We start from the raw sequence: 22,150 nt of genomic DNA on the forward strand, positions 1-22,150 counted from the left end.
TTTTGGGTATACCAGAAATTTTTAGTGGGCTATCAATAATTGGATTTAAACAATAGATGATCCATTGGATTTATAGACAGTATAAATTAAATAGATTTAATTTAATGTTGTAATACTATACCTCTATATGCTAAATACTTAAATATTTGTCGATGTTAACTTTTAAAATTATAAAGATTTAAAAAAAAAATATTATCTAACAATGATTAATCTTTACTAACTTAAACCAATGAAAACAAATTTTAAACTATATAGTTTATTTTAAAAATTAAAAAAAAAACTAAATGTTTAATTATTTACTCGATAATATAAATCTATGAAGCGAAAAGTTTATTTTTTTAAAAAACATTTGGTATATAGTTATTAATTAAACCAATTTAATATAATTGTTTAAATAATAAACCCAATTGTTTTTAACTCATGAGAATATACAGACGTTAATAACAGTAGAGTAAAGTCTTACATATACGATATAAATAAAGATCAAATGTTTCATCTATGAAAAAGGTGTAAATTAGTTAGTTAAACAGGGTAAAATCATTTAAAGGTGTGACTTTTAAGTGGTCTAAATTTAAAAAATCACATATAAAATAAGCCATAATTTCTGTGGTAAATATATAAGAATTTTTATTTTTAAATTAGAAATAGAAATGAATATTTCTTTTTAAAAACATCTTTTAAAATACTTCTTAAATTTAATTTTTAAAATTAAATAAATTTAAAATTGTTATTATCATTAAAATATATTAAAAGTATTTTATATAATTAATAAAAAATTACAATCAAAACTAAACAAAAATTTAGTTTCTAATTATACTTTGAGTTAACTAAAATTTTAATTAACTAATTTAGAAAATATATTTTAAAAAGATTCTAAAATATATTTGATATATTTTCTTAGACATTTCTTTAAGATATTTATTAGTATTCCAAATAAAATAAAAAGAGATTATAATTAAGTTATGGAAAATTTAATAATTTTTTAAGGATGGTCCAAATAAAAAAATCACACATGAAATAAGTCATGAGTTCTATTTTAATAGTATAGATAATAATCCAAAAATATATATAAAGAAGAAGATACAAATACATGTGAAAGTTTGAAATAATCTATTCAATGAAAAAATATTCAGTAAACTTATTATGTTTTAAAAATTGACAGACACATATATATTATAATATATACCAATTTAGAATTAAAAACAAAATATTTATATAAAAATAAATGAAAACAAAAACCTGCGCGGTTGCGCGGATTGAGATCTAGTATGTTTCTTATAATAGTTTAAAATTTGTTTTTGAAACATGAATCTTTTTAGAACGGAGAGATTATAATGTAAGTAATTGACCAACTATGAAGTTAGACAATCTCCAATGGCACTCTATTCTCTATTCTATAATTTACTCTATTTTAGAGTAATTCTATTGTATTGTAACTCTATTTTTGAGTAATTTTTGTTCCAATGGTATTACTTTATAATTAATTATATAATAAATATCATTAGAACAAAAGTTATTATATAATAGAGTTACTATAGAATAGAGTAAATTATAGAAGAAAAAATAAAGTGTCATTGGATATGTTCTTAGATGCATTCTGTTTTGATCAGTAAACCAAGTAAAATGTATAAGTGGAGCCCTAAATTTATGATCCTAGAGGGGTCTTGAGGTAGCAGTTTTTTTATATGTAAACCATTGCTCCTCTTAGAACATCTCCAAGATAAATCTAATTTTTAAAATTGGGATGAACTTCAAATTTGAAGTTTGAAGATGGTTTTCTTTGACGAAAAAACCTTAAATGTATCTTTAAAAAAAATTATTTGCATTATAAACCTTAAAATTGACTAAAGTTAATAAAAAGTACGAAACTTTTATAAATAATAAAACATATATTAAAAACTATTATGAACAGTATTAACATTATATTATAAAAACACAAATTAAATCATAAATTATAAATGAAATATCCAATTACTCAATATAACTATTTTGTAATGTTCTAATACAAAATTAATTAATGAATTTTAAAATTATGTAAAAATTTAGTATTAAGTATACGTAGGTAAACTTAAATTTATCGAAACTAATATTTTTATATGTAAAACATAAATAAAATATAAAATTATAAAACGTAAGATAATAAATATAAAAATTAACATGATTAGTAAAAACTTACAAGATACAGAACAGTAGGGAATGAAAAAAATATGAAACCTAATACAAGGGTTTGAACAGTGAAACCTGATGAGTTTCCTTCTTAGTGCGCTAGCCTCTCCGTTTACCCCTTGTATAATCATGTTGGGTTTTCCCTCATTAGCCCAAGAATAATAATTAATCAAGTTATAACCCAAGAGCCCAAGAAGAAGAGATATGTAGAGAAAAATGGAGAAGGATGAAGAAGTGTGTAGAAGAAGAGAGAAAGTTATAGAGTTAGATATTTTGAAATAAATAATAATTTAGAGAAATCTAGAACTTGTTGGAGTGTGCTCCTCCACTTGTATAAATAGGGGTGCTTAGCACCATTTGTAATCATCCACATCAAGAAAACAAAGAGAGAAAACATTTGTAAGAGAGAGTTCTCAAAACAAAATCTTTGTAAACCCTTTCCAAAATTATAAAGAGTCTTCTTCTTAAATCTTTTAGTTGTCTAATCCCATCTTCATCTCATCGATATTGGGTAATTTTCCCAACAAGTGGTATCAGAGCTAGGCTCAAACATAACATCAAGACCCGTGAGATTCAAGATGGAGGCTACCGTTACCGTTGAAGGTGACATGTTCAAACTCACGACAGACAACTACTCTTATTGGAAACCGATGATGGAAGATCACCTTTATTGTAAGGATTTGCATGAACCCATCATCATGAAGGAGAAGCCGGAAGGAAAGGATGACAAAACATGGGAAATACTAAATCGAAAGGCGGTTGCTGTAATCCGTAAGTACATTGACCGATCTCTCTTTGAACATGTTTCTACCTACACAAATGCTTTTGAATTATGGACAAAACTTGAATCCATGATTCAAAAGAAAACACCTCGAAACAAAGCTCTTCTTGTTCGACGGTTGGTAAAGTTGGAGTACAAGGATGGCCAGAGCATGATGGAGCACTTGAACAATTTCAAGGGGATTGTAAATCAGCTTAACAAAGTTGATATGAAGGTTGAAGACGAAATGCAAGCCCTTTTACTCCTTAGTTCACTACCGGAGAGTTGGGACACACTAGTTGTCACTCTAAGCAATTCAGCACCAGAGGGAAAGCTTACCATGGACACCGTCACTGATAGCCTTCTAAACGAAGAAGTTCGCAGGAAGGAGCGAGGTTCGAGTTCTTATTCAGAAGCTAACATTGTTGATAGACGAGGTAGAGAAGAGACTCGTGGCCAAAACAGAAGCAGAGGACGAGACCAATCTCGAGGAAGATCTAAGTCACGTCCGAGAGTTACTTGCTATTACTGTGGCAAACCGGGTCACATGAAGTCGGAATGTCGGTTTCTTAAGAAAGACAAACAAGCCGGTAATATCAAACCAGACCGGTTCAATCCTACAAAGAAGCATGAAGACAAGACTACCACCATTGTGGAAGACCAGAGCGAAGAATTATATCTCGTTGGAGAATGTAATCTTAGCTCTGATGATAGCTCATGGATCGTTGATTCTGGTGCTTCTTTTCACGTCACCCCTCATGGAAGCTTCTTCACAACCTATCAAAGTGGTGACTTTGGTAATGTTCAAATGGGAAATCAAGGAAGAAGCAAGATCATTGGAAAGGGGGATGTTATTCTTACATCAAACACTGGATGTAAGATAGTTCTCAAGGATGTGAGACATGTTCCCGACATGCGACTCAATCTCATATCAACCGGAAAGCTCGATGATGTCGGCTTGGAGAGTCATTTTGGTGGTGGCAAATGGAAGTTAACCAAAGGAAGTTTGATCATGGCTCGAGGAAGAAAAGAAGGCTCATTATACGTTACTCAAGCCAAGATTTGCAAGGAAGAAGTAAATGTCGCAAGTGATGACATCGATATATGGCACCGAAGACTCGGGCATATGAGTGAGAAAGGTTTAAATATACTTTCTCGCAAGAAACTTCTTCCTGATATGAAAGGTTTTCCTCTCTCACCATGTCATGATTGCTTAGCCGGAAAACAACATAGGGTCGCTTTCCGAAGATCATCTACGCCTATGAGAAGAAAGCATATTCTTGATCTTGTGCATACTGACGTATGCTCCATGTCCGAGAAATCCAATGGAGGGGCATCATATTTCGTCACCTTTATTGATGACCATTCAAGGAAGGTATGGGTATACCTTTTGAAGTCAAAAGATCAAGTTCTTGATGCTTTCAAGGAATTTGTAGCCCAAGCAGAGCGAAGTACGGGTCAAAAACTCAAGTGCGTTCGATCTGATAATGGTGGAGAGTATCGAGGTCCCTTTGAAGCATTTTGCAAAGCTCATGGAATTAGAATGGAGAAGACACCACCAAAGACGCCACAACTGAACGGGCTAGCTGAAAGAATGAATCGAACGATCACAGAAAGAGTTCGGTGCATGCTCTCTCACGCTAAACTACCCAAGCCATTTTGGGGAGAAGCCATAAAGACTGCAGTGGACGTCATAAATCTTACACCATCAGTTCCTTTGGAAGGCGATGTCCCGGAGGAAGTTTGGTCGGGTAAGAAGGTCTCTTACAACCATTTGAAGGTGTTCGGTTGCAGAGCATTTGTCCATATACCTAAGGATGAACGGGCCAAGCTAGACTCCAAGACTAAAGAGTGCATCTATCTTGGGTCACCAAGAGATGATTTCGGCTATCGTCTTTGGGATCCGGTTAACAGAAAAATTATCCGAAGCAGAGATGTTGTTTTCTTCGAAGATCAAACAATCGTAGACATCAACAAATCAAAGAAACCAAAGCTAAGGGTTGTAAGGAATGAAGATTCTCATAAGCCTCAAGATCATGAACAAGTGATTGGAGATGAGGGCGAAGGGGGTCCTATCATGGATCCGAATGGTGATGAAGGTGAAGAAGAAGTTCAAGTGGAGCCAGAGGAAGAACATGAGCCAAGAAGGTCTGGAAGAGAGACAAGACCATCTGTAAGATATTATCGAGATGAGTACGTTAATCTTACAGATGAGGGGGAGCCTCAAAGCTATGAGGAGGCCATAGGAGACACTCATAGAGATGAGTGGGTTGAAGCTATGCAAGAAGAAATGCAATCCTTGCATGATAATCACACTTATGAGCTGATGAAGCTACCAAAAGGAAAGAGAGCCTTGAAGAACAAATGGGTGTACAGGTTGAAGTATGAAGAGAAAAGCTCAAATCCAAGATACAAAGCTCGATTGGTTGTGAAAGGATTCAACCAAAAGAAAGGCATAGATTTTGAAGAAATATTCTCTCCAGTGGTGAAGATGTCCTCTATCCGAGTGGTTCTTGGTCTAGCAGCGGTTCTAGACTTGGAGATTGAACAACTCGATGTCAAGACGGCCTTTCTACATGGTGAACTCGAGGAGGAGATCTATATGGAGCAACCTGAAGGATTCAAGGTTCCAGGAAAAGAAGACTTGGTGTGCCGATTAAAGAAGAGTCTTTACGGTCTCAAGCAAGCTCCAAGACAATGGTACAAGAAGTTTGACTCTTCATGGTGGATCATAACTTCAAGAAAACCAAGAATGATCATTGCGTTTTCATAAAGAGGTACGAAAGCGGCGACTTTCTCATATTATTGCTCTATGTTGATGATATGTTAATTGTGGGTCAAGATCGCAACAAGATAGCCGCATTAAAGAAAGATTTGGGAAGGTGTTTTGCGATGAAAGATTTGGGGCAAGCGAGACAGATTCTTGGAATGAAGATCACTCGAGATAGGCCAAAGAAGCTTTTATGGTTGTCCCAAGAACGATATGTTGAAAGGGTGTTGGAGAGATTCAACATGCACAAAGCAAAGCCGGTGAGCACTCCACTTGGTGGACATTTCAAGCTAAGTTCGAAGCAAAGTCCAACAAGTGAGAAGGAGAAAGAGGAAATGAAGACTACCCCATATGCATCAGCAGTGGGCAGTCTCATGTATGCTATGGTGTGCACCAGACCCGACATTGCCTATGCTGTAGGAGTTGTGAGTCGCTTTCTAGCGAATCCAGGAAAGGAGCATTGGAAAGCAGTTAAGTGGATCCTACGCTATCTACGAGGCACAACGAAGAAGTGTCTATGTTTTGGCAATGAAAAATTGGAGCTGAACGGTTACACCGATGCAGATTGGGCTGGTGATAAAGATTCAAGGAAATCAACATCAGGCTTTGTTACTACCTTTGCAGGGGGAGCTGTTTCCTGGCAATCGAAACTACAAAAGTGTGTTGCCTTATCCACCACGGAAGCAGAATACATCGCAGCAACGGAAGCATGCAAGGAGATGCTATGGATGAAGAATTTCTTGCTTGAGTTAGGAGTAAAACAAGAAAAGTACAACATGCTATGTGACAACCAAAGTGCTATTCACCTAGCAAAGAATCCAACATTTCACTCTCGCTCGAAGCACATCGACATTCGGCATCATTGGATCCGAGAAGTTCTTGAAGAGAAGCTTCTACATCTCAACAAGGTACACACCGATGAAAACTGGTCAGACTTTATGACCAAGGTATTACCGATCAAGAAGTTTGAAGATTGCTGCAAAGGCACGGGAATGGCAATGGTTTCGGGCTGAATCGGGAAGGGGGAGATTTGTTGGGTTTTCCCTCATTAGCCCAAGAATAATAATTAATCAAGTTATAACCCAAGAGCCCAAGAAGAAGAGATATGTAGAGAAAAATGGAGAAGGATGAAGAAGTGTGTAGAAGAAGAGAGAAAGTTATAGAGTTAGATATTTTGAAATAAATAATAATTTAGAGAAATCTAGAACTTGTTGGAGTGTGCTCCTCCACTTGTATAAATAGGGGTGCTTAGCACCATTTGTAATCATCCACATCAAGAAAACAAAGAGAGAAAACATTTGTAAGAGAGAGTTCTCAAAACAAAATCTTTGTAAACCCTTTCCAAAATTATAAAGAGTCTTCTTCTTAAATCTTTTAGTTGTCTAATCCCATCTTCATCTCATCGATATTGGGTAATTTTCCCAACAAATCAAAATCAGCTGTTCTCCGTTTACCCCTTGTATAATCAAAATCATCCTTCTTCATACCTCTAGCTTGTGCTGCTCTGAACTGCGGATACCCCTTTTTGACCTCAAAATTTAAAGCTTTTCTAGTTTTGCTTGTCCAAGTCAGAAACCATTCTCAAGAGGAATGTTGTTTGTATGATATGTGAAGTGGGTTCTAGATAGTTGAATTTCCTGTTGAATTAGTCCGGTCCTTTGGGGTCTTAGAGTCTGCTCCTTTGGAATGTCTATTTGTTTCTTTGATCAATGTTGAGAGCGTGTAGAACTTTCCCAATCGTATCTGATTGATTCTGTTATTGTTGCTGGATTTTGGAAAGTTATTGGTAGGGTTTAAGGTGTTTTTGCTGTTGTTGTTACTTTAGATTATATCATGTTTAATTATTTCTCATCTAATGTTGTTTATAGAACTAGCTCCACCTTGTAGTTTCACTGCTGATATAGAAGAGTCTATAATAATAGCTTTTCAAGAGACCATTCTCATTTCTGGAAACTTAGAAAGATTCATAGTTTAGATCATAAGAGCGTGTCAACAAATCTCCAAAATGTACTGCAGTAGGGAAATATTGTGACAAAATAGTAACCGTTTGATGACGTTCCTTTGTATCTCTGTCTCTTAGGCTTTTTCCTGTGGCTTGAAAGCTCACTTAATGCGATTATATATTTTCCATTATTTATTTTCTTCAAGCTTTCGTGTCTTAGCAAACTAGCTTTTCAATTTTGAGAAAAAAAATCAGTTTTAGTTGATGTTTTGTTTCTTCTTTGAACGGTTATCGGTGAATGAATAAAGAGCATGTATGATGACCTTCATGGAAACAACTCTAGAATGCACCCTGAAGGAGATGAAGATTCAATTTTTGAACATCCATAGTCCATACGGTCTGTTGGATGCCTAGGCTGATGATGGGATGAATTAGGGACTGGAGACAGACATTAATTCTCACTTTGTTAAGATGTCGGCACTGTGGAACTAGTGAGAACTCAACTCCAATGATGCGACGTGGACCTGAAGGGCCAAGAACACTTTGTAATGCATGTGGACCAATGTGGGCCAACAAGGTAATTTAATTACTTTCTGTTATTCAGATTGATCAGTTGTTGTCACATAATCCATTATTACAGCTATATGAACCTAACAATAACATTGCGGAGCAACACCAGTTTGCTATATGTATATGTCTCTCTTGTGCTTGAAGGAATCCATAAGTTTTGGAGTTTTATTTGCTATTTAAAATATAAAAAATACATTCATTATTTCTCTATTCACATTGTTGCAGGACAGTAATCTTGAGGCTGAACAAATGCTAGTAGTAGCTGCTGACATTAGCAACACTCACAGTGAGAACTGAGAAACCGTTGGAACTTTGCAAGCAAGAAAATGGTCTGAGCTGGGTTTAGGGGTCTTTGGGACTCGCTTGTAATCTCGCAGTCTTTGTTTAGATGCTCACTCATTGGAGGAGGAAGATTACCGTTGCTCAGTCTTTCTATCGAATCTGTGAGTTTGATTATTTTCACAAACTTTTTCTTGTATCTTTAAACTTCATTGCTAAAAGGCTGGACACGAGGCAACTAGTTGCTAATTTTCAGATACTTAATACTCGAATTGGCTCATTTAAGTAATTTGATTTAGTACTTGTTTCGAAACAAGTAGTGCTTATATCAAGTACCAAAAAGAATCATGTAAATTACTTGTTTCGCTTGCCACTTGTCAAAATCTGATATTTGTTTTAAAAATACTTTATTACTTACAAGTAATTGAAATCAAAATACAATCTTATACGAAGGCAAGAATATGAGCTTTGTTATCTTTTTATCAATAAGTTTTATTTTATTAAATCCAATATTTTTATCTGCTATTACAATGCAAATAAGAAATATATTTTCTCACAAATAACAAATATTTTTAAACAGGTGACAAGTATGAAGTATCTTTAAATGAGTAATAAGCTTTGTTGGTTTGTTATTGGATTTTACAACGACAAGTACTTTGTACTTGATTTTTAAAAATTGGATAGAGTAAATAACAAGTATAAACCAAGTAAATAAGTAATCATGCCGCCCCTGATTAAAATCATAGTTAGTAGATAATTCAGTCTTAGTAATATATAAAAAAGTCCAAACAATGATTGGTGATGTCGTGCAACCCAAGTGACCTTAAGTCGCACACACGTTCACCACCATGTTTAAAAAGAACTTTCTCTGCAGCTTCACCATTATCTTCTTGATTATTCAATAAAATGTTTCTTTTTACAAAGAATTGAGCTAAAAAAGTATATAAAAAATGTAGTTAGATCTGAGAATAAGGAATAATAAGAAGTAATATTTAAATAATGAAATTATTTATGTAGATACATGCCATGTTATTAATATTAGTGGTGAGAGATGATGCCATGTTCTTTCCCGGGAAAACCTCTTTTCTTCCTCTTTCCCACAAAAAGAAAAACAAACTTTCCGCAACTTTTGCCAAAAAACCAAACCAAATATAGTAATGTCGTCATTGAATTGAGTTCTCGGTTTCACGGTAAGAAAGAGAGAGAAAGTGGTTTCAGTTTTTTGTTACCTTTCTCCTTCTTTCTTCTCACGAGTTTGGCCGTCTCTCTCGCCAAATTAAACAACGACCTTGATTAGAAAAGGTCGTTTCCATTTGAAAGAGGAGGAGGAAGAAGAAGAAGAAGAGGTAGAGAAAGCTGGGTGAGACCAAGGAAGGAAGGATGAGCACTACGTCCAGCAATGGATTGCTCCTCACGTCAATGTCTGGACGACATGACGACATGGAAGCTGGATCTGCCAGAACCGATCATTCTGATCATGAGGAGCTTGAACACGATCCTGATGATCCTTTCGACCTTGATAACACCAAGAACGCCTCTGCCGCATCTCTCCGTCGCTGGAGGGTATGTTTATTTTTCTTTTTCCTTTTAGTTTATGCGTTGTTTTGAGAGATTTGATTCATGGATTTTGATTTGTAAAAACCTGCAGCAAGCGGCACTTGTGTTGAATGCATCACGTCGGTTTCGATACACTTTGGATCTGAACAAAGAGGAACACTATGAGAATCGAAGGAGGATGATCAGGGCACATGCTCAAGTCATAAGGGTTTGAAAGCTTTTTTTTTTTATCTCATCACCATTTTTTCCTCTGTTCTTTGTTTCTTGATCTCACAAATCAGTAATTTTTCTTTATGAATCAGGCAGCATTGCTTTTCAAGTTGGCTGGAGAACAACAAATTGGTGGTATATGACTCTTTTGACATAAGTCAGATCAATTCTGTTTCTATTTTCTTATAAGCTCTGATTTCTTCTGTGATTGCAGCGTTTGGATCATCATCATCAACAACTCCAGCAACTTCAGCTGGTAACTTTGACATTGACCTTGAGAAACTTGTGTCAATGACCAGGAACCAAAACATGTCCAATCTACAGCAACTTGGAGGGGTGAGATCTTGCATGCATTTTTTTTGGTTATAAAATGAAAGGATTTTCATGAAACTAAAAAATTAACTATTACCTTTTTTAGGTAAAAGGTGTTGCAGAGAAGTTGAAGTCAAATCTGGAGCAAGGAATTGAGGAGGATGAGAAAGAGGTGACAGATAGGAAGAATGCATTTGGATCTAACACTTATCCAAAGAAGAAGGGCAAAAGCTTCTATGTAAGCAAATATGAGTTGTTGTTTTTTTTTTAAAGATTGTTTTTAATGAGCTTGCGGATAACAACTCATAAGTTTTTAAACTTTATTTTGTCCAAAAGATGTTCCTCTGGGAAGCTTGGCAGGATTTAACTCTTATCATCTTGATCATAGCCGCTGTAACATCACTGGCATTGGGAATAAAGACAGAGGTGTGTTTTCATTTCATATAAGTTTCTTCGTAATGTTCCAAACTAGGAACTCACTTCTGTCTACTCTACTTTCTTTTGGTTACTACTTCATCAGGGTCTGAAAGAAGGTTGGCTTGATGGTGGAAGCATTGCGTTTGCTGTCTTGCTTGTCATTATGGTTACAGGTATGAACATGTTTTTTCGTCTATTTTCTTATTTTGTGTATTTGTATTTTATGTCAAATTCTTATAAACATTCCCAATCCTGCTCTCAATCTTATTGATTGTTTCAGCTGTTAGTGACTATCGCCAATCTCTTCAGTTTCAAAACCTCAACGATGAAAAACGAAATATACAACTAGAGGTGTGCTTGCTTTAACCATCTTGGATTGTTTGCAAATTATATGTTTTAGAGATGATAATTAAATAAATAAAAAAATACTCTTACAGGTCATGAGAGGAGGGAGAACAGTGAAGATTTCAATCTATGACGTTGTTGTGGGAGATGTTATACCTCTTAGAATAGGTGACCAGGTCCCTGCGGATGGAGTGCTAATTAGTGGCCATTCTCTTGCCATTGATGAATCTAGCATGACCGGTGAAAGCAAGATTGTGAGTTCATCCTTGTTCAATATGTACTCATCTTCTCTTTCTATACTTTGCTAACACAGAGACTTTGGTTGCAGGTTAACAAGGATCAAAAATCTCCTTTTCTAATGTCTGGTTGTAAAGTAGCTGACGGTGTCGGTAGTATGCTGGTAACTGGTGTTGGAATCAACACTGAATGGGGATTGTTAATGGCAAGTATCTCAGAGGATACTGGTGAAGAAACTCCCCTGCAGGTATGTCATATTGATCACTTTCTTATTGGTTTATGGTCTCCACAATGTCTTATTGGTAATCTTATAATAGGTGCGGTTAAATGGTCTTGCAACCTTCATCGGTATAGTGGGGCTCACAGTGGCTCTTGTAGTCCTGGTAGCTCTTCTTGTGAGGTAATCTGATTTTTACCATGGTCAAATAAAAGTTTTGGCTTACAGCTTCATGCCATGTTGAGGGCTATAATCTTGAGTTTTTTTTTTCAGATATTTTACTGGAACTTCCCAAGATTCTAATGGAGCAACTCAATTTATCAAAGGGACGACTAGTATCAGTGACATTGTAGATGATTGTGTAAAGATATTTACAATCGCAGTAAGTATTCACTCCACATCCGTGATTATGTTATTTGATAGACATATGAGTTAAAGTTAACTCTGGTAATTGTTTTAGGTTACTATTGTGGTTGTGGCAGTGCCTGAGGGACTTCCCCTAGCAGTTACCCTTACGTGAGTGTCTTACTTAATATAATCTACTCAGAAAATAATTAACTAAAACATAGTTGTTGATCTAGTTTTTATTGACTCCATGTTTGCAGTTTGGCTTACTCAATGCGGAAGATGATGGCAGACAAAGCCTTGGTAAGAATCAAAACAGATCTTCTCGCTTTAGTTATGTCTTCTTGATTATTGTCTGACCACTTTTCGTTTGCTAACAGGTTAGGAGGCTTTCAGCTTGTGAAACCATGGGCTCAGCAACAACAATCTGCAGTGACAAAACTGGAACTTTAACTTTGAATCAGGTCAGTATCCAGTAAAACTCAGCATCAATGATGTATGTAGATAGCTAACGTTTTCCCTTTTCAAAATTACAGATGACAGTGGTTGAGACATATGCTGGAGGATCAAAGATGGATGTAGCAGACAACCCCTCTGGGCTCCACCCTAAACTTGTTGCCTTAATAAGTGAGGGTGTGGCACAGAACACAACAGGAAACATTTTTCATCCCAAGGTGGGTTCTTTACTCTTATATTGTTGAAACCTCTTTGTTCTTATTGGATCTTTACTCATGTTGTTTTACTGAAGGATGGTGGAGAGGTGGAGATTTCTGGATCTCCTACAGAGAAGGCTATTCTATCTTGGGCGTATAAGGTATCTCAAATGTTTATTTACTCTGGTCCTTCTTTGACATATTTTTCATTATGTGCAATATATTTAAAGAAACTACTGTTGCAGTTGGGGATGAAGTTTGATACCATCAGGTCGGAGTCTGCTATCATCCATGCTTTCCCTTTCAATTCTGAGAAAAAACGTGGAGGTGTTGCTGTTCTTCGAGTAATTTCTTGATCTTTTTCTTGAGTTTCAATATTAGGGAAATAGTAAAATGTTGTAGAGTCATTTGAGTAAGTCGTTTGCTTCAGTTCACTAAAGACATGAACATCTTCTCACTGCTACTCAATGAAGAAAGTCTCTAAAAATATTGTATATGTTAACTCACTGCAGGGTGATTCTGAAGTTTTTATTCACTGGAAGGGAGCGGCGGAGATAGTTCTGGCTTGCTGTACACAATTCATGGACTCAAGTGGTACTCTGCAGCCCATTGATAACCAGAAGGTGAGGTGACACAAAAATTTGTAAATAAAATGTGTTAATCCACTTAAGGACACAATCTGTTAGCCTAAGAGGACTAAAAATTTGCCTATACTTTTTTATCTTATTTCAAATTTCAAAAATATTTATGTTTGGAAATTATTTTACAGGAGTTTTTCAGACTAGCTATTGATGCCATGGCGAAAAACAGCTTGCGATGCGTTGCCATTGCATGCAGAACACAAGAGCTGAACAAAGTTCCCAAGGAACAGGAGGACTTGGATAAATGGGATTTACCTGAAGATGAATTGACTTTGCTGGCTATCGTTGGTATAAAGGATCCTTGTCGTCCTGGTGTCAGAGAAGCAGTTAGAATTTGCACCAGTGCTGGTGTTAAGGTAGGCTCCTTTCCTCTATCATGACAGTTACATGTTGATGTAATATGGTATAGCTTTCAACCCATCTGTAATGTTTACATGAGACATTTGTGTTATCTAGGTAAGAATGGTGACTGGCGACAATCTTCAGACAGCAAAAGCAATTGCGTTGGAGTGTGGTATACTTTCTTCAGATACAGAAGCAGTTGAGCCTACTATCATTGAAGGAAAAGTGTTCCGTGAGCTATCTGAAAAAGAGAGAGAACAAGTAGCCAAGAGAATAACGGTATGAACCGTCAAAAGACCATGTGAGCGAGCTTACTGATGCTATTTCAGATACTAACTTGCGGGGTTAAAATTCAGGTGATGGGTAGATCCTCTCCTAATGACAAGCTTTTACTTGTTCAAGCACTAAGGAAAAATGGAGATGTTGTTGCTGTCACTGGTGATGGTACTAATGATGCTCCTGCTCTCCACGAGGCAGACATAGGTCTCTCTATGGGTATATCAGGAACTGAAGTTGCGAAAGAGAGTTCAGACATCATCATTTTGGATGACAATTTTGCTTCAGTAGTAAAGGTTAGTTTAGAGAAAATAGAAAAGGTTATTTTTAGATTATCATTTATGCCTTTCCTAATAGTGTAACTCTGTTTATTTTTCTAGGTTGTTCGATGGGGACGTTCTGTGTATGCAAATATCCAGAAGTTCATACAGTTCCAGCTTACTGTGAATGTTGCAGCTCTTATAATCAATGTTGTAGCAGCTATGTCTTCTGGTGATGTTCCTCTAAAGGCTGTACAGGTTAACTAATCTTCCCCCGTCTTTCTAGCATGAGATGGTTGAACTTTTAAGACACGTTAAACTATAATGGTGTTTTTTTTTGATACAGCTGCTTTGGGTCAACCTTATTATGGATACTCTTGGAGCACTTGCACTCGCTACGGAGCCACCAACAGATCATCTTATGCACAGAACCCCTGTTGGAAGAAGGTATAACATCATGATCATGATTTTGTGTTTTATATTTTAGTGAAACAAAACTAGATTATATTGTGTTTTTTTGTTGTATGGTTGGTGATGGTTTGTTTATGGGTCTGCAGGGAGCCACTAATTACAAACATCATGTGGAGGAACTTGCTTGTGCAGGTGAGTTTTTTCAGAAGATGTTGATTTACTTACTAAAACATTTTTATAAAGTGCATATCTCTGAAACTGTAATTTGATGTTGTTGCAGTCATTATACCAAGTGGCTGTCCTCCTAGTTCTCAACTTTGCAGGCTTGAGCGTGCTTGGCTTGAAACAAGACAGCGACCATGCACATGCTGTGGAAGTCAAGAACACTATGATATTCAACGCCTTCGTTATGTGTCAAGTAAGCAAAGCATCTCCTCTTTTCATCTCCTTGTTCTTAAATCATATGAATATGTTTTTTAATCATGCAAGTCTTGCAGATATTCAACGAGTTCAACGCAAGGAAACCTGATGAAATGAATGTATTCAGCGGTGTAACTAAGAACCCTCTCTTCATTGCAATTGTTGGAGTCACTTTTGTACTTCAGGTAAGACAATAACACAAAGCCTCTTTGTCTCTTTGACACTTGATAAACCTATTGTGGTTGAAAATGCAGATACTCATTGTTACTTTCCTTGGTGAGTTTGCCCATACCGTTCCACTGAGTTGGCAATTATGGCTTGCTTCTATTGTCATCGGACTGGTCAGGTAGGTTCATCATTTTCTTCCAACTTGAAACTCATAGTGGTCAAGGAAACTATAAAAAATCACCAATTTATTTTCTCTGTGCAGCTGGCCACTTGCAGTGGTTGGGAAACTGATTCCTGTACCAAAGACTCCAATGAGCATCTACTTCAAGAAACCGTTCCGTAAATACAAAGCCTCAAGAAGTGCATAAACACATTACTAGAGATATTCATGTTCCTCATACTGCAATTACAAAAGCAAATAACAGATGATATATATAACCTTGTGATAATTGGCCTATACCTCTAACCTTCCTTGTTTTTAAATGGTAATAGTATTTTCAAATGTATACTGCAAGGTCCAATTCTTTTGTCGCTTTCCGTATTTCTTCTTCTTTTTATGATGTAAAATTGCGACTGTGAATTGAATTGGATTTGGGGTTGTACTAGTGGGAGTTTGGCTGAGTCTTTGGCATTTCAAAAAGTGTCGTGTTTACATGGAGGATTCTGTTTTTTTTCTTTCTTTATGGTTAATACATTCTAAAACAATCCCTCACGCATGAGGATACCGTTTCCTTATGTTCAATACATTTTAAAAGGTTCCTTAATGCTATTCTACTTTCAATGCATTTTTATCAGTTTCCTAGTGTTGTTGATAAATAAAAAAGACTAAAAATACATAATCAGCGAACAATTTCTTAAAAAGAGTGTGCTATCTTGCTTGATCAACAAAGAAAAGTCTTGTTTGATGACCAAACAAAACGTGTCATGTCAAGTGACTTCAACATCGAACATCATAGAGACATCAGACGTGCATGTTTGTTTATGTCATTATCTGAGACTCTAACTATTTGGGCTAATTTCTAAAGGCCCAATGGGGCGAAAGTGAGTTGGGAGTTGACTTTTAATCTGAGAATCACTAAGCGTTTCTCTCTCTCAATCGGCAGCGACTCTCTCAGACAACTTTCGATCTTCTTCTTCTTCTCGTTGTTTCGATCAATCAAAATCGGAGATGGCATCGACAGCGGCGGTTCCGTTCTGGAGAGCGGCGGGGATGACGTATATAACGTACTCAAACATCTGCGCGAATCTGGTGAGGAACTGTCTGAAAGAACCCTTCAAAGCTGAATCAATGAGCCGCGAGAAGGTTCACTTCTCCCTCTCCAAATGGGCTGATGGAAAGCCCCAGAAACCAGGTATCTTCTTCTTCTTCACTTCCCTTTCCTCAGGATCCTTGGTCGAGATCTAGCTTTTTGTTTCTGTTTTGCTCTCTCTCTCTCTCTCTCTCTGTTTCAAGATAATAAAGATTCCTACTTTAACCGAACCCATTAGACCTAGGGCTCCATTTCAGTTTAGGAAGAGATTTGTTCACTCTGAAATTGTTCTTTTCAGCTCGTATTTGTTGTCATTTTGTTCTATCTATTACCTCAGTTTCGTTCAGACAGTGGACTTATATGTGTTGATGCAACTTTGTGTGGTTTTTTGTCGACAGTTTTGCGCTCAGACGCACCTCAAGTTTGAGGCTTTTGATCAAAGCCTGGATGGATAAAAGGGTTGCTGCTGTAACCTCTGTCTCTCTTGATATTTTGTTTCCTTTTGTTGTCTGCAATGAAAGCTTTGAGACTTGCCAAATCAATAATGAAAAACATGGAGCTTCTTCTGTTTCTTGCTTAAGACAATTTTTTTTTTTTTTTTGTGTGGTTTTATTGAGTTGTAGATGTTGTCCATTGAGTATTAACTCTACAGAAAATGAACCATGGTTCAAATTTTCAGAAACTTAAGTTAGAAAGATGCTTAAAGAGTCGATTAAGCGATTTGACTTTCTCAAAATCTGATAAGTAAACGAAGGCCAGTGAGATTCTGAAATCGTCTCAAGTTAGAAAAATATGATTATAATTTATGAAAATTGAAAACTAACACACCTTATAACTCGCTTTTGATATCACGTCCATAATCAACTAGCCTAAAGCAGCAGTACACTGACATCAGTTAAAAATAGGTGCAACGGACAACTGATCAGTAGACTTCATGCCACGCCATGCCTGCATCTGGCTCTGTTCCTGGACGTCAGAATATAAACTTACCTCACCTTGTAGGTGAATATATTTCAACCTGATTGTCCCTACATAATGCTCTGACAAAAAAATGGTGTGCTTGTTCATCAGCCTAAGAACAGAGAATGATCATGATGGGAAATGCTCAAGAATGACAGCCATGTGATAGATCATGAGAGCAGCAGCATTCCACATAAATGTAATTTTATCCATGTCATAGGCCATGCAGTTAAATGAAGTTGATGAAATGCATCTGGATGTCATCATGTTATGATGTTACGTAATGTTATGTTAATTCCTAGCTAACATAGCAAATGGAGTTTCATTGGTGATGGATTAGCCAATAAGAGCTGTCACATGTTATATTTGATGAGTTCACACTATATGCATCCGAGCAAGAAGTAATTTTGATACTTAAAATGCCAATTATGGTATGGATGCAAAATGCAGTTGTTGGAGAAGATAAAGAAGAGAGTTAACCACCCTTCAAGGAACTACAGAAACGTCAGAGCTCGTTGACACCTACGGTTCTTGTGCTACCATACCAGTAGTTAAACACGTTTTTCTACCTAAGAAAAATCCATCTGCTTGTTCTCACCAGCTATATATAGGTTCATCAAGTTTCATATCTTCTTCTGCATCTCATTCCTTCACGAGTCCCAGATTTTTCACTTGCTGCTCTTTCAAGAAGTTGCTTCATCCCTACAAGAGGTAACTTGAGCCATTAATTTATCTCTTCTCCCATCATAATCATGCTCGAATGACTCAAAATCTTTTCATCATAAGCTATATATGTTCTTATATGGTCCATTTTAATTTTCTCCCATCTTTCGTGGCCTCTACGTTGCATAATTTTTTTGTTTTAGTCATAGCCGTATATATCATCCCCATGCTGAAACAAATCTCATTAAATATAATAGCAAAAACATGTTAGAGTGTTGCGACATATACTTCCACAGCTTTGCATTTTTCCACCCGCGCACTCCCTGAGCGCGTGGATACATTTTTCTTGATTTAACTTTTTTTCCTTTGATCAGAAGAAGACAGAGATACGGTTATAGAAGCCATGAAACGAAGCAAATGTCCTGACCTCAAGTTACAACTCCCTAACCGCAACGTGGCTCTCGCTGTCCCTCTCCCACTCCCTCCTCCTTCCTCTTCCTCCTCCTCCGCCGCCAAAAGTTTATCCGAGCTAGAGAACGTGAGCCGAATCGGAAGTGGCACCGGAGGAACGGTCTACAAAGTGATCCACCGTCCAACTTTACGCATCTTCGCTCTCAAAGTGATCTACGGGCACCACGAGGACAACGTGAGGCACCAGATATGTAGAGAGATCGAGATCTTGCGAAGTGTTGACCACCCTAACGTCGTGAAATGCCACGACATGTTCGATCACAACGGCGAGGTCCATGTCTTGCTCGAGTTCATGGACAAAGGGTCCCTCGAAGGAAGGCACGTGTCGCGAGAAGACGAACTCGCTGATCTCACGCGCCAGATTCTCAGCGGCTTGGCTTACCTTCACGGCCGTAAAATCGTCCACCGTGACATCAAACCGTCGAATCTTCTCATAAACTCGGCCAATAACGTCAAGATTGCTGACTTCGGAGTGAGTCGGATCTTGGCGCAGACCATGGATCCTTGCAACTCCTCTGTCGGAACCGTCGCTTACATGAGCCCGGAAAGGATCGACTCCGATCAGAATGACGGACGTTACGACGGTTGCGCCGGAGATATATGGAGCCTTGGTGTTAGCATCTTGGAGTTCTACTTGGGGAGGTTCCCTTTCGTTGTGAGTAGAGAAGGTGACTGGGCGAGTTTAATGTGTGCTATTTGTATGAATCAGCCGCCGGAAGCTCCGGCGACGGCGTCTGAGGAGTTCCGTCACTTCATCTCTTGTTGCTTGCAGAGTGATCCTCCTAAGAGATGGTCTGCGAAACAGCTTTTGCAGCATCCTTTCATACTCAAATCAACCGGTGGTCCAAATGTCCCTTAAATGTTGCCGCCGCATCGTCCTCTCCCTTTGTCATCTCCGGCGTCCTAGTTGTTTGCTTTTCCCTCTTGTGATAAATAATAGAATGCTTGTATGGTTGTGACAGAACTAATGTGTTCCAATAAAAAAGAAGAGATAACTAGTTAAAGCCATCTTGTTTTATTACAACACTTTTTAATGTTTTTGTTTGGGGAATTAAAATTGTTGGGACCAGGGCCTGAGTTGACCACAAGATTCTTGACAAAACAGTAATACACAAAAGTCAATATCTCGAAGGAAAATCAATGGACTGAAGGAACATTCTCAAACCAAGCAGATACTCACGCGCTCAACAGATTCGTCGGTTCTTCGTTTATATTCTCCCCCGAGATTGCAAGTTAAAAGGATATTACATGGAGGATTGTCCTTAATATATTTTATTTTTTTTGACAAAAAATCTATCCTTAATATTCTTCCGGCTGAAAAATCACTCCATATTTTACTCTAAAGTACTGCAACACTATATTTTACTCCATTTTTATTCCAAAAATATATATTCTACAATAATTTTATTTTATTTAATTAATAATTTTACTAACATCTTCTACTTACAAAAAATTGTCAGTTAACCCTAAATATCTTATGTTTATAAAAAATCCACACAATATAATTTATTTAAATTAAACATTTCTTATTAGAAGTACAATAAATCATAAATATAATATATATATATATATATAAGATAAAATATTCTGGTTCAATAATGAGTACTAGAATTTTTTTCTCTCACAAATGTTCAACTAATGCATTTCAGAATAAATAATGAGTTTTTATCCATGATTTTTTTTTAATTGGGCAAGAAATATTTTAAAATTGGAAATTCATACCGTTCATGGCAGTTTCAAAAATGATTTACCGGATTATAAAATCGTTTATTTTATGTTATATTTAGTATATATTTTAATCTTTAGCTCAGTATTTTTATTAGTTTATGCAATTTTTATGTAAAAGTATTAAATAATTTCTTATGGAATATCATATTTATTTTTGTATTATTTTTAAATATGTTTTAAATAAAAAAATTTAAAATTAAAGGACCATTCTATAAATAAAAGAAGTTCAACTCCAAAATGGAGTAATTGCAAGTTTTGGAGTTGAAAATGAAATTGGATTTGACCATATTTTATTCCAAAATGATGTTTGAAGTAGAAAATAGAATAGAGTTGGAGATGCCTTTAAAATCATAAAGGTTAGAATACAATATTAAACTAGAAGTTGATCTTCACTTTCATATGGATATAATTTTCATTTTATAATCTCGCATTTATGATTCTATCTTTTCTAAAATTTAGAATAATGCAATTTTGAGATTGGAATATTTTTTCAGAATTGTATATTTAATCAAGATAAATTAAAAAAATTACACAACTATTTTTGAATTTGGAATGTTATTTGAATTTTGAATTTATTTTGTTATTAAACTAATTAATTAATTTATAAAAATATTTTAAAATGTTGGTAAGATACTTTTATATTTCTAACTGATTTTGTTATAATTAGAAACCAATATTAAAAGTTATAGTTAAAATTGATTTGTCATTAATATATTTAATGAAATATTTTTTTGAGAACTAATATTAAAATTTTCTAATAGCATATTTTGAAAATAACACATGAAATAAATGTTAGTTACATACTATTATATTTTTATATAATAATTTTATATAATATATTGTTGAGAGTTTAAATAAAATAAAAATATACTAATATATAGTGGTAGAATAAAAGTTTGACACCTGCTAAATATTTAACTTTTTATATAAAAATAGTGCATGGTTTAAGAATTTTAACCCTAGTTTAAATAGAGAATGATATTTTATTTATTATTCAAATAAAAGCACATTTTAAAAATAAAATAGGTTAACATACCAAATTAATATAATTATGTCATATTTAATTCATATAGTATTTCTACTTATATAATATGGAATATAATTATAATTTATAAAACTAACTACCAAATTTTTATTTTCATTTTATACTAAAAAATAATAGTAATTAATAGTAGTATATTACTAATTATGAAATTAATTAACATAATATTTTATAAAATTATTTGAAATGTTTTGTAAGATTTTTTATATTTTTTTTGTAACTAAAAATAAAAACTTAATTTTATAGTTAAAATAGATTTATTATTAATATCGTTATGAATTTTTAAAATCTTGTAGAAATATTATATATTTTATTGATTAATGTAATTAATCAAATAATTTATATTAAGTAACTAATGAAATGGTTCTATTAAAAATTGTATCCAATAGTTTTTTCGTGATTTATTTGATTATAATAGATAATTTTAATTTTTTGTTAAAAGCTATTTATAAACTAGGAATTAAGAATTTATGGACAATATTATATGATTTTATGGAGTCATACATCTAAACAAATTGGATAACCTATAATTTATCCCTTTTTGTTGGAACTATTTTTACAAGCCTATTGTGCTGAGTAAAAATTAAGTATGTGTGAATAAAATTTTACATGCCTATTGGACTGAGTAAAATAATCTAATGTGAAGTAAATATTATACTTTATATAGAGAAAGTCCATTACATTTTGCAAGCTCATGGGCTGAGTAAAATGATGGAGAAACCATTTTACTAAGTTGAT

General features: G+C 35.2%; 3 protein-coding genes across 3 annotated transcripts; all 3 read left to right on the plus strand.

Annotated features, from left to right (window-relative positions):
• The first annotated feature begins 9,560 nt into the window (after positions 1–9,560).
• LOC106389365 (calcium-transporting ATPase 9, plasma membrane-type) lies at positions 9,561–15,973 on the plus strand. The gene is made up of 29 exons (XM_013829591.3): positions 9,561–10,050; positions 10,136–10,252; positions 10,347–10,389; positions 10,469–10,590; positions 10,673–10,804; positions 10,903–10,992; positions 11,087–11,156; positions 11,264–11,334; positions 11,421–11,582; positions 11,657–11,812; positions 11,883–11,965; positions 12,056–12,164; positions 12,243–12,298; positions 12,388–12,430; positions 12,508–12,591; positions 12,664–12,801; positions 12,876–12,941; positions 13,026–13,124; positions 13,293–13,403; positions 13,550–13,777; positions 13,878–14,042; positions 14,120–14,335; positions 14,420–14,557; positions 14,646–14,746; positions 14,857–14,902; positions 14,991–15,128; positions 15,208–15,315; positions 15,385–15,476; positions 15,561–15,973. The coding sequence occupies exons 1-29, from the start codon at positions 9,868–9,870 to the stop codon at positions 15,664–15,666; spliced, it is 3,273 nt and encodes a 1,090-aa protein (XP_013685045.1). The 5' UTR covers positions 9,561–9,867; the 3' UTR covers positions 15,667–15,973.
• A 373-nt stretch (positions 15,974–16,346) lies between these two features.
• Positions 16,347–17,119, plus strand: LOC106388627 (ATP synthase subunit epsilon, mitochondrial). Its single transcript, XM_013828743.3, has 2 exons — positions 16,347–16,650; positions 16,947–17,119. The coding sequence occupies exons 1-2, from the start codon at positions 16,467–16,469 to the stop codon at positions 16,973–16,975; spliced, it is 213 nt and encodes a 70-aa protein (XP_013684197.1). The 5' UTR covers positions 16,347–16,466; the 3' UTR covers positions 16,976–17,119.
• Positions 17,120–18,126: 1,007 nt separating this feature from the next.
• Positions 18,127–19,650, plus strand: LOC106389366 (mitogen-activated protein kinase kinase 5-like). The gene is made up of 2 exons (XM_013829592.3): positions 18,127–18,219; positions 18,546–19,650. The coding sequence occupies exon 2, from the start codon at positions 18,575–18,577 to the stop codon at positions 19,499–19,501; it is 927 nt and encodes a 308-aa protein (XP_013685046.1). The 5' UTR covers positions 18,127–18,219; positions 18,546–18,574; the 3' UTR covers positions 19,502–19,650.
• The last annotated feature ends 2,500 nt before the right edge of the window (positions 19,651–22,150 follow it).

This window comes from Brassica napus, chromosome C3 (assembly GCF_020379485.1).
Source record: "Brassica napus cultivar Da-Ae chromosome C3, Da-Ae, whole genome shotgun sequence".
In the NCBI taxonomy this organism is placed as follows: Eukaryota; Viridiplantae; Streptophyta; class Magnoliopsida; order Brassicales; family Brassicaceae; genus Brassica; species Brassica napus.

What these genes read in the sequence shown, in the direction of transcription:
- LOC106389365 (XM_013829591.3), top strand. Translation starts at nt 9,868, where the DNA reads ATGAGCACTACGTCCAGCAATGGATTGCTCCTCACGTCAATGTCTGGA. An exon ending in CCCCTAGCAGTTACCCTTAC is followed by an intron (nt 12,299 to 12,387) that starts GTGAGTGTCTTA and finishes CCATGTTTGCAG; the next exon opens with TTTGGCTTACTCAATGCGGA. An exon ending in GAGGTGTTGCTGTTCTTCGA is followed by an intron (nt 13,125 to 13,292) that starts GTAATTTCTTGA and finishes AACTCACTGCAG; the next exon opens with GGTGATTCTGAAGTTTTTAT.
- LOC106388627 (XM_013828743.3), top strand. Translation starts at nt 16,467, where the DNA reads ATGGCATCGACAGCGGCGGTTCCGTTCTGGAGAGCGGCGGGGATGACG. An exon ending in TGGAAAGCCCCAGAAACCAG is followed by an intron (nt 16,651 to 16,946) that starts GTATCTTCTTCT and finishes TTTTGTCGACAG; the next exon opens with TTTTGCGCTCAGACGCACCT.
- LOC106389366 (XM_013829592.3), top strand. Translation starts at nt 18,575, where the DNA reads ATGAAACGAAGCAAATGTCCTGACCTCAAGTTACAACTCCCTAACCGC.